Source organism: Pteropus alecto, unplaced genomic scaffold (assembly GCF_000325575.1).
Source record: "Pteropus alecto unplaced genomic scaffold, ASM32557v1 scaffold98, whole genome shotgun sequence".
Lineage (NCBI taxonomy): Eukaryota > Metazoa > Chordata > Mammalia > Chiroptera > Pteropodidae > Pteropus > Pteropus alecto.
The window spans coordinates 2,042,444-2,054,428 of record NW_006443570.1 but is presented as its reverse complement, the minus strand read 5'-3'; the positions used below and the strand labels follow the sequence as shown (position 1 = coordinate 2,054,428).

Genomic DNA, 11,985 nt, shown 5'->3' with positions numbered 1-11,985 from the left:
GAGAAGAATAGGTAGTAAATCTTCTTTGAATGTTTGGTAGAATTCACTGGTGAAGCCATCTGGTCCTGGACTTTTCCATTTGGGAGGTTTTTGATGATTGTTTCAATTTCCATCCTGCTAATCAGTCTCTTTAGATTTTCAAAGTTCTTCTTGGGTCTAGGAAGGTTATATCTTTCTAAGTACTGGTACATTTCTTCTAGGTTATTAAATTTGGTGTTTTATACCTTTTCATAGTATTCTTGAATGATCCTTTGTATTTCTGCGGTGTCTGTCGTAATTTAGCCTCTTTTCTCCCTGATTTTGTTTATTTGTGTCTTTTCTCTTTTTTCTTTAGTGAGTCCAGCCAGGAGTTTATCAATTTTATTAACCTTCTCAAAGAACCAGCTCTTTGTAGCATTTTATTTATTTATTTATTTGTTTGTTCGTTTGTTTTCAATTTCATTTGTTTCTGCTCTAATTTTGATTATTTCTGCCCTGCTGACTTTAGGCTTAATTTGTTCTTCCTTTTCTGAAACCTGAGTTTTATAACAGCAGAATGTCATTTGAATAAAGGCCCCAAATTTTTGTGGTAACTAGGATACCATACCTCTTAGATTATTTTAAACATGAAAAAAGCAACAACTAAATTTGATTCTTTATTTTTCACATGCAAAAGGCAATAGTCAGTGTCTTTGTACTCAGGAAATCTGCTCTTAAAATGTAGGAATATTTGAATGAAATATTAGGAAATTGAATAGAAAAATAGGTTTGGTCTTGAGGAATAGAGGAAACACTTTTTAAAAGTGCAGTGCTTGATTTTTGAAGATACCTCTGAATTCTGGGATAAATTTGACATTAGGAAGATTTGAAATAATGCTCTCTGATTTTTAATTAAAAGAAACTGACTCCTGAGGATGTGAAAATCTTATTATATCATGGTTTTTAAGATGGAAGGGTTTAAGGGAATGAGAGTTGCTGTGTTGCTGGGACTAGAGGCTATCTCAAAATAGTTCTGATTTTGAGACTCTGGACTCTGAAGAGCACAGATGTTGAGGTTTCTCATTCTAATTTAATAGATCAGAAAGCAAAGACTTAAAATTCTGTAGAGAACCCTCTTTTCTTCTTTTTAAGTTTAATTCCTGAGGTTTAACCTGAGGTTTCTTAAAATCACAATAGACAGTACTCCAAAATACCTGAATATGTCCTTTAACTAAAAATAGTTAGTCGCTAAAATTTGTTTTTCTGTCATAAAACTTTCTGAACTGTTTTTAGTTCATTTACAAAACTTTTGATTTATTTCTTATTTTTCAATTATAATTAACATGCAATATTATATTAGTTTCAGGTGTACAGCATAGTTATTAGAAGTTTGTGTACCTTACAGAGTGATAACCCTACTAATTTAGTACCTATCTGGCATTGGTTGATTTGTTTTTAACTAAAAGCAGTTCTCAAAGCAGACCCTCTGCACTGAATTAATGATCATAAGCATGAATCCTAAATTCATTTGAATAAAGCTCTTGGAAAAAATAGAGCTGTTCATATTTTATTACTAGGATGGAAACTTGGAGTGGATTGAATTTTTATTTGGGAAGAATACTAGAAAATTGCTAAACTCAACCAATTTCCAGTGGAGATTTTTTTTTTTTCAGTGATGAGTGATAGAAGAGGATCAGAAGACCTGAGTTTGAGTCCTTACTTTACAGTTTACTCCTGAGTGATCTTAGGTGGTTACCCTTAGCTCAAGTCGGACTTTTCTCTAGTGCATGTGTTCACTCCCACTCCTGGAACTTCAGTGTCCTTACCTGTAAAATGGAAGCAGAATACCATACTATATTGTACCATTGTGTGTTAAATGTCACTGATGAGATTGTGTGCATGCATGCAATCTTTATGGAGGCAGAAGAAAGGTCAGCAGCTACTGCTGGTAGTCAGCACTAAAGTCAGGTGATTTTTTTTTTTTTTTTTATGAATCTGTTTTGAAATTGGAGTTTGAATTGAGCCTACTTTAACTGTAATGTATTAGTGGTCTTTTGCAGCGAATGACTTTAGAAAAACATTTGCCTTGCTAGAGATGACTGCTTTGACTCATAAGTGGTCCTGTCAGGTATAAGGTTGTTGCCTTAGGTCATTTATTACTTTGCAGCATGTAGGTTGGATCAGCTGTGACTATGGGAAGAATTAGCTAGCAAATTAAGCCTAAAGTCAGCAGGGCAGAAATAATCAATTAGCTAGGAGACTTTCATTGTGGCAGTGGCGAAGGTAGGTAGAACTGGAAACTCAGAAAAGGCATGAGCTCAGGTGACTGGAATTAGTTGAAAATGCTTCTGAATAGACTTATTTTTCCTGTTGTTTCCTGCTAGCTTTTTAAAAGAATGCTGTGGGGGGCTTTGGAACATAATGGTCATAGCGAACTCAGAGAATTCAAATAGAAGAACATCTTTTTCTCCATGTTTCTTTTATTTTAAATTTGTGTGTCCCCTCACCCCTCTGTGGGAGACTGTGTATGGTGGGGTGCCGGGAACAGGGCTATATAAGTACTGTCTGTACTTTCTGCTCATTTTTGCTCTGAACCTTAAACTACTATAAAAAATAAAGTTAATTAAAAAAAAGTCAAAATAAAAGAAAACAAAGAGTAATATGCCACAGAGACTGTATGTGGCCTACAGATAAAAAATAAAAAATATTTATTATCTGGCCTTTTACAGAAAAAAATTTTCCAAGCCTTGGATTATATTGCAGTCGAACTAGGAAGTGAGGTGCTTAGTTTCTGGTGTCATACCAGTCCCTTGGTCTCCTGGTACTCAGTGTCTCTAATGGCAAAGTTCTCACGAATTTCTGTTTCATTTGCAGGTATATGAGTGACCTAAAGCTGCAAATTAAAACGGAGAGAGAGCAGTGCCAACTGCGCACAGGGCAAGGATGCCAATTCCTCCTCCCCCTCCGCCCCCACCTGGTCCTCCTCCACCTCCCACTTTTAATCAGGTAGGCAATCCTTCCACCTGGCTATCTCAAACCTTAATGGGTACTTAGGGCTTCCTGGTATAAGATATAGCATACTCAAAGATATGTGGTGCAGGAAGATGGAGAATAAAAAGTAACGTCTGTCCTTATCAACTAGTTCTGGTTCCTGAGAGTCCCCTTAGGCTTAGGACTATAATGGTTTATCTTGTTTTCTTGTCCTGATTAAGTCTAAATGGAGATGTGGACAAGTAGCATCAGAGTAGGAACTAGTGTTTCTTCCCTATTCTATAAAGGTCTGCATCATTTCTCTGGCATTCTTGAAAAAAGGGATGGCAGTTTCTGGTGGTTATTTCTTGCTACAATTTCATCTCCTCTTCTCCAAATCAGGTCATTTTAAAATATCAAGTCTAATATCGCAGAAAGAAAGAAAGAAGTTTCTGGAATGCATTTGTAAGAAAACTTAAATGTTTGATAATGGGATTTTAAAAAGCAGTTGTAGCTTCTGACCCATGGAGGCAGCCTCTTTTATTACATCTGGATTGCGATTTCTGGTATCATGTGAGAAAGAAGCAACCTGGGTGCTTTATCACATTTTTGTAAAATTTAGAAGCAAAAATAACTGTAGAGAATGAATAGCCCAGAGGTGGTGTGCGCGCACGTGTGTGTGTGTGTGTGTGTGTGTGTGTGTGTACGGTGTTTAACAGATGAGAAGTTGTGCTAAAAGAGGAAAAAATGACTTGCCTAGCTAATTTATTTCTGAATTAAGAGTAGAATTCAGGTCTGCCAGCTTGTTTGTCCCCCATAACTTCTGGTTTTCAGATGTTTTGTTTGAGGATATGTGTGAATCCCTTTTTTGGATGAAATTTTATGTGGAAGTCCAGTAAGTGAAGTAGATAAAATCAGAGCTGCTCTGGTTATAGTGGGATTCTGGGACCCAAAGTAAATCCTTGGATCTCTATGACCTCTTGTATTATTGCCCTGCATTGTGCTGTCTTTGGCATTTACTCAGTAGCCTTTTGTTGGGAGCTTACTGTGTGTCAGGGACTTGGCTAGGCATACAATTTAGAAAATCCCCATAATTTTACTCTGTAGTTATATATTGCTTGACTATTCTACAACAAGAACTAATTTATATAATTAAAGAAAGGGAGGGAAAATATGCAGATAAGCAAAAAGAAACAAATAAAAATCATCTGTAATACCATTGCCCATAAATGAGACAGTTTCTGCCTTCTAGGGCTCCTAGCATAATGGCTGAGACAGACAAGTCAATGGGCAAATTCTGTGCTATGCACAGATAAATGAGGCCACAAAGAAGGGCAGGGAGAGGAGGCAATCAGAGGAGGCTTCTTGTGGGGAGGTGATAACTTGAGCTTAGTCTTAAAGCATGAGTAGGGTTTAGCCAAAAAGAGAAGAAGGATGGGGAGTACACTTAAAATTGAAGAAGCAGAATGTGGAAGGGTGCCGATTTGTGAGAAAGCACACAGAAGTTTAGATTATTGTTTGAGAAGGGGGCATGGTGGGAGGTGAAGCAGGAAGTGTAGGCTGAGGGTTTGGATTTTTCTCCCAGTGGTGATGGGGAGATGTTGAAGTATTTTCAGGAGCAGGAGTAACCTAATTAGGTTTGTATTAGAAAGGTCACTCTTAACAGTGTGGACAGTGAGTTGGGAGTTGAAACTGGAGATAGAAGCCTTTGCAATTGAAAACCGAGGGTCTGGACTAAAGCAATGAAGATGGATAGTGGAGATGAGAGACACTTTGAAAATAAAATCTTAAGGGTTTGATGACAGAAGGAAGAGTGAGGAGGAGGAAGATTTGAATGACTCTCGTTTGGGAGATTGAATGGTGCTATTTCAAGAAAAATTTTCTCTTGTAAATAGCGCCCAAGTGTATCCATTCCTTCCCAAGTGCAGAATGATGGTGCCATTTGTGGAGAAGACAATAAGTTCAGTTTTGAATGTGTTTAGTAATATTTTAGTAATAATTTTCTCTTTATAAAAGTAATATATTCAAGACATTTGTGAACTGTGGATAAGCTAAAAGGAGCAATTGCCCGTAATCTAATGATTCATAACGGTTTTCTTATATCCTTACCCTTCCTCCTTCCCTCCCTTTGTATCAATATTCTTTTTAAAAAATAAGTTTGTGCTTTATATACATATTGATTTCTAATCTGCTCTTCTTACTCATTAATACATCATGAATGGCTTGTTATATCATTAAATGGTTAGTGATATCATTAAACATTTTTTTTACTGTACTAAAAATGTGGAAAAAATTAGAGAATGCCAATAAACATGGAAAATGTTAAAGTATCTGTAATTAACCTTTGTTAACATATTGTATATTTTATATCTTTATTGTAGGAAAACTGGAAAATACAGATAAATATAAATAATTATTACTCAAAGTTAACTTTTGCTAGTATCAGTGTATATCCTTCCATAAATTTTCTGTACGTGTGCACCTTTTTTTTTCCAAATGTCATTTAGTTACTCTTTATTGAGCTTTTATTATACTTGGCATTGCGCTAAGCTCTTGAAATTTTCTGGTATCATGTGAGAAAGAAGCAACCTGGGTGCTTTATCACATTTTTGTAAAATTTAGAAGCAAAAATAACTGTAGAGAATGAATAGCCCAGAGGTGATGTGCACGCACGTGTGTGTGTGTGTGTGTGTGTACGGTGTTTAACAGATGAGAAGTTGTGCTATAAAGAGGAAAAATGACTTGCCTAGCTAATTTATTTCTGAATTAAGAGTAGAATTCAGGTCTGCCAGCTTGTTTGTCCCCCATAACTTCTAGTTTTCAGATGTTTTGTTTGAGGATATGTGTGAATCCCTTTTTTGGATGAAATTTTATGTGGAAGTCCAGTAAGTGAAGTAGATAAAATCAGAGCTGCTCTGGTTATAGTGGGATTCTGGGACCCAAAGTAAATCCTTGGATCTCTATGACCTCTTGTATTATTGCCCTGCATTGTGCTGTCTTTGGCATTTACTCAGTAGCCTTTTGTTGGGAGCTTACTGTGTGTCAGGGACTTGGCTAGGCATACAATTTAGAAAATCCCCATAATTTTACTCTGTAGTTATATATTGCTTGACTATTCTACAACAAGAACTAATTTATATAATTAAAGAAAGGGAGGGAAAATATGCAGATAAGCAAAAAGAAACAAATAAAAATCATCTGTAATACCATTGCCCATAAATGAGACAGTTTCTGCCTTCTAGGGCTCCTAGCATAATGGCTGAGACAGACAAGTCAATGGGCAAATTCTGTGCTATGCACAGATAAATGAGGCCACAAAGAAGGGCAGGGAGAGGAGGCAATCAGAGGAGGCTTCTTGTGGGGAGGTGATAACTTGAGCTTAGTCTTAAAGCATGAGTAGGGTTTAGCCAAAAAGAGAAGAAGGATGGGGAGTACACTTAAAATTGAAGAAGCAGAATGTGGAAGGGTGCCGATTTGTGAGAAAGCACACAGAAGTTTAGATTATTGTTTGAGAAGGGGGCATGGTGGGAGGTGAAGCAGGAAGTGTAGGCTGAGGGTTTGGATTTTTCTCCCAGTGGTGATGGGGAGATGTTGAAGTATTTTCAGGAGCAGGAGTAACCTAATTAGGTTTGTATTAGAAAGGTCACTCTTAACAGTGTGGACAGTGAGTTGGGAGTTGAAACTGGAGATAGAAGCCTTTGCAATTGAAAACCGAGGGTCTGGACTAAAGCAATGAAGATGGATAGTGGAGATGAGAGACACTTTGAAAATAAAATCTTAAGGGTTTGATGACAGAAGGAAGAGTGAGGAGGAGGAAGATTTGAATGACTCTCGTTTGGGAGATTGAATGGTGCTATTTCAAGAAAAATTTTCTCTTGTAAATAGCGCCCAAGTGTATCCATTCCTTCCCAAGTGCAGAATGATGGTGCCATTTGTGGAGAAGACAATAAGTTCAGTTTTGAATGTGTTTAGTAATATTTTAGTAATAATTTTCTCTTTATAAAAGTAATATATTCAAGACATTTGTGAACTGTGGATAAGCTAAAAGGAGCAATTGCCCGTAATCTAATGATTCATAACGGTTTTCTTATATCCTTACCCTTCCTCCTTCCCTCCCTTTGTATCAATATTCTTTTTAAAAAATAAGTTTGTGCTTTATATACATATTGATTTCTAATCTGCTCTTCTTACTCATTAATACATCATGAATGGCTTGTTATATCATTAAATGGTTAGTGATATCATTAAACATTTTTTTTACTGTACTAAAAATGTGGAAAAAATTAGAGAATGCCAATAAACATGGAAAATGTTAAAGTATCTGTAATTAACCTTTGTTAACATATTGTATATTTTATATCTTTATTGTAGGAAAACTGGAAAATACAGATAAATATAAATAATTATTACTCAAAGTTAACTTTTGCTAGTATCAGTGTATATCCTTCCATAAATTTTCTGTACGTGTGCACCTTTTTTTTTCCAAATGTCATTTAGTTACTCTTTATTGAGCTTTTATTATACTTGGCATTGCGCTAAGCTCTTGAAAATTGTTATTCTCAAAACTACCCTGTGAGGATAGGTTCTGTTGTTACTCCTGTTATATAGAAGAGAAAACGGGAATAATGCTATATTTATCGTTTTATAATATTTTTTTCTTGACTGTGGCAAACATTTACTGCCATGAAAAGATATTTATTTCTACATATTTAAGAGCTTAAAATGGCATTTCATTGTATTGTTATTATTCTTTTTGGTTGAACTTTCAGATTATTTTCAGTTTTATGCTATTATAAGTCATTTTTTGCTATATTATTAACATCTTTTTGCACTTCTTCAATTATTTTCTTAAAGTTAATTCTTAGAAATAGAATTCTTGTGCTAGACTTTAAATTGGTGTTTAATGCATAAATTACTGTCTAGAAAGAGCATACCAGTTTATCTTACTGCAGATATACAAAGGAGTTCCTGTTTCCCTGAATCCTTATGACTCCCATAGGGCAGTTATTTATTCTGCACATTTTTTGAACATCTACAATGTGCCAGGCACTGTACAACACTACTCACTGTGGTCCCTGCCTTCACGAAGCTAGTGGTCTCTTTAGTTATAATTTTAACTTTTACCGGTTCCATATGTAAATAATGGTACTGTGTTTACCCTTTATTTCTTTTATTGCAGTTGAAATTTATTTTTTCATATTTGTTGGCTCTTTGATTTCTTTTACACAGTGTTGTTCATATCCTTTGCTTATTATCTTACTGATTTCGAATTAATTTCTACATCATCTTTATATGTTAATGCTTTATAAATTTAGGACACTACTTTTGTGTCTGTCATGTATTACATTTGTCACAGAAGGTTTTTCCTTCCAGTACATCATATACTTCTTTACTTACATTTCTAAGTAAATAATTTGTAATATGCAAGACTGTCAATCTTTTCCTGTATTTTAGTTATCATGCTTGGAAAGTCTTTTCCATAGCTATTTTTCCATATAGTATTTCTATGGTTTTATTTTTTTTACACTTAAATTTTATAATTCAGATAGAATTTGTTTGAGAGTAAGCTGTGAGGTAGGTATTTAACTATTATTTTTTTCCCCAAAATTACCAGTTGTTACTAACATCTTGTATTTTAACAATCTATCCTTTCTGATGAAATACACTTTTATTATTTCTCATATAGATCTGGGCCCGCCAATGGACTTTCTGTTTTGTTCCATTTATCTGCGCTCCTGTTGTAGTTACAGGAATGTTTTAAGATTTAAACGAGATAATGAAAGTAATGTGCTTAGCACAATGCCTGAGGCATAGCAGGGGCTTAATAAATGTTTGCCTTGATGATATATGTAAAGCGTCTGACACAAAAGCCTAGTGCATAAGTACTCAGTAAATATTAGGCTTCAATCAGAAGTTTCTGAATACTGCTGTTTGGCACAGATGCCTGATTAGGTTAGACAGACATCTCATGGAATCCAGTTTGGCTTAAGACATTTATCCCAAACATGTGATGAATGGGACTATTTGGGGTGAACTTACATACCCCTCTTCTTCCAGGCAAACACAGAGCATCCCAAGCTGAGTAGAGATGAGCAGCGGGGTCGAGGCGCCCTCTTACAGGACATCTGCAAAGGGACCAAGCTGAAGAAGGTGACCAACAGTAATGATCGGAGTGCACCCATCCTCGAGAGTGAGTCTCAGCTTCATTTCCTAGTTAACCACCAGGATCCTAGGATTGACTTGGAGACTTGGCTGGGCTGTCATTTTTATTGTTGAGTCTTGAGTGGGAGAGTTTTGTTCTGGGACGTTCTTTGGCTGTCTTCCCATCTGTTTATTTGAATACCTGAGAAACTTCTTTTTGACCTTTGAGAAGCATTCTGAGGGTTAAGGCTCCCATCTCCTGCTGTCACTAGTGCTTGTTAGGGCACATCCTTGGCTGTTCTCTGAGGAGACCACCACATTTTGAAAAACTACTCAGCTGAAGCCAATGATGATTTTGTAATTGCCACAAGTGTCCATTCTGAAAGGCTTCTGGAGAGTTTGTGCACATCTGGGTCCCTCAGCCCCTTACCATCTGGGGCTATGACAGGAGAGCCCAGATAACTCTGTTGAACATGTCTTTCTCCAGGTTGTCCCTCTGGCCTAAATAAGGGAAGATTGGCCTTTTATTCCTTTTATTCTTTTCCTTTAATCACAGCAAAGAATTTCATCCTTACATGAAGCTGTGGAGCAGAGAGGCCTAGCTTTTCTTTTTTAATTGTTTCTTTTTTTTAATGGAAAGGCAAAAGCAATGATTGTTTGCAAATTAGAGCCCAGATAGAGCAGGACTTTCTCCTCAGGATTGAGGTGGTCACCTGCTTGGGGCATACGAAATGAAAGCCCTAATGGTTTGCTTTCCAGAACCCAAAGGAAGCAGTGGTGGTTATGGCTGTGGAGCAGCTGCCCTGCAGCCCAAGGGAGGTCTCTTCCAAGGAGGAGTGCCGAAGCTCCGACCTGTGGGAGCCAAGGATGTTTCAGGTATCTGATAGTCCTTTCTTAGGTTATTTCCCAAGTGCATTAGTTTCTGATGGGTTGCTGGTGGTCCATCTGGGGTTGAGGAGTGCGATAGAAGTAGAAGGAAGGAAAAGTGGGAGCAGGAGAGGAATTATAGAGTAGAAGAAAGCAAAGCCATTAAATAAAAATGTTTTCAGCTTATATCAGTCTTATTATGGGTCCTGAGCCAGATAAAACCCAGTCTTATTCAAATACTTGCCCTGCTGCTGTGCAAGTTGCACTCATGAGGCTGGGTGAAATAGTGATACTGACCAACTGTTGACCCGGTGCTGTCTGGTATATTTGTAGAGAACCTAGCTGGTAAGCCAGCCCTGCAAGTCCCTAGTTCTCGAGCTGCTGCTCCAAGGCCTCCAGTGTCTGCAGCCGGCGGGCGCCCTCAAGATGATACAGACAGCAGCCGAGCATCACTCCCAGAGCTGCCCCGGATGCAGAGACCTTCATTACCGGACCTCTCTCGGCCTAATACCACCAGCAGTACGGGCATGAAGCACAGCTCCTCTGCCCCTCCTCCGCCACCCCCAGGGCGGCGTGCCAACGCACCCCCTACACCTCTGCCTATGCACAGCAACAAAGTCCCAGCCTACAACAGAGAGAAACCCTTGCCACCCACACCTGGACAGAGGCTTCACCCTGGTCGAGAGGGACCTCCTGCTCCACCCCCAGTCAAACCACCTCCTTCCCCTGTGAATATCAGAACGGGACCAAGTGGCCAGTCTCTGGCTCCTCCTCCTCCGCCTTACCGCCAGCCTCCAGGGGTCCCCAATGGACCCTCTAGTCCCACGAATGAGTCAGCCCCTGAGCTGCCACAGAGACACAATTCTTTGCATAGGAAGACACCAGGGCCTGTCAGAGGCCTAGCACCTCCTCCACCCACCTCAGCCTCCCCTTCTTTACAGAGTAACAGGCCACCTCCCCCAGCCCGAGACCCTCCCAGTCGGGGAGCAGGTAAGTGCCTGGGAGCACCGAATTTTCCTACCATATCGAGAGTTGAGCTTATCTTTTCATTCTACTCCCCAAGGCTCCACGTCAGTGATTGTAGAAAATAAGAATTCACTTATTCAACAGGTTTATTGAATGCCTTTTTATGTGTCAGACTCTATTGTTAGGGAAACAGCAGTAAATAGAAAATATAAGAAATTCCTGTTCTCCTGGACAGTCAAGAAAATAAATTAGTAAAAAAGAAGTGTGTGTGTGTGTGTGTGTGTGTGTGTGCGCGCGCGCGCGCGCGCGCGTGTACGTGTACGTGTACAGACATAAACACACACACAGTATGCAGATGCTTTAGAGGAATACAAAGTAGAGAAGAGGGATAGGACATACTGGTGGGAGTGGGGTGATGATATTTCCAGTTACAGGGGCCGGGGGTGAGATTAGGGTTAGGGAAGGCCTTACTGATAAAGTGACAGTTTAGCAAAGATCTGAAGAAAGTGAGGGAATACACTAAGCAGGCACTGAGAACAGCAGCTGCAAAGACCCTGAGATGGGGGACGGACAGCAAGGAGGCCATTGTGGCAGGACTAGAATGAGTGAGGGGAAGAGTGCCAGGACATGGAGGCCAGAAAGCTAGATTTCCACATTGTAGGGCTTTGTAAAGACTTTGGGTTTTATCGCATTGGGAGCCACTAGAGGGGTTGGAACAGAGAAGTTGCATTGTTTTATCTTTTAAAAAGATCAGCTCCTATGTTGAGAACAGACTACGGGAGGACAAAGGTGGTGAAAGGAGATCACTTATGAAGCTGTTGCAATAAACTGGGCACATGGGTAGGACCACAGCAGTTTTGGGGGAAGATGGGTATTCAGTTTTGGACAAGTCAAGTTTGAGATGCCTAATAGACATTGAAGAGTAAATAACAAATTGATGACTGGGTATGAGACTCTGAAGTTCAGGGGAGAGGTGTGGGCTGGAGAGAGACATTTGAATGATTTTGAAAACTACATGAGGTCTGAGGCCTGAGGCCCTCCTACATTAGAAGTTAGAGAAATGAAGAGTACCAAGCAGAGGAA

The 11,985-nt window shown here is 38.7% G+C and overlaps 1 protein-coding gene across 5 annotated transcripts in view; it reads left to right on the top strand.

Annotated features, from left to right (window-relative positions):
• WIPF2 (WAS/WASL interacting protein family member 2) overlaps nucleotides 1-11,985 on the top strand; it is a 39,806-nt gene that overhangs the window by 16,843 nt on the left and 10,978 nt on the right. For all 5 annotated transcript variants that reach the window (XM_006924680.3, XM_006924681.3, XM_025041580.1 and 2 more), the window contains 4 exons: nucleotides 2,833-2,964; nucleotides 8,986-9,118; nucleotides 9,829-9,945; nucleotides 10,270-10,926. In XM_006924680.3, coding sequence (XP_006924742.1) covers nucleotides 2,902-2,964; nucleotides 8,986-9,118; nucleotides 9,829-9,945; nucleotides 10,270-10,926 — 970 coding nt within the window. In that variant the 5' untranslated portion in view covers nucleotides 2,833-2,901. The remainder of the gene's footprint in view (nucleotides 1-2,832; nucleotides 2,965-8,985; nucleotides 9,119-9,828; nucleotides 9,946-10,269; nucleotides 10,927-11,985) is intronic.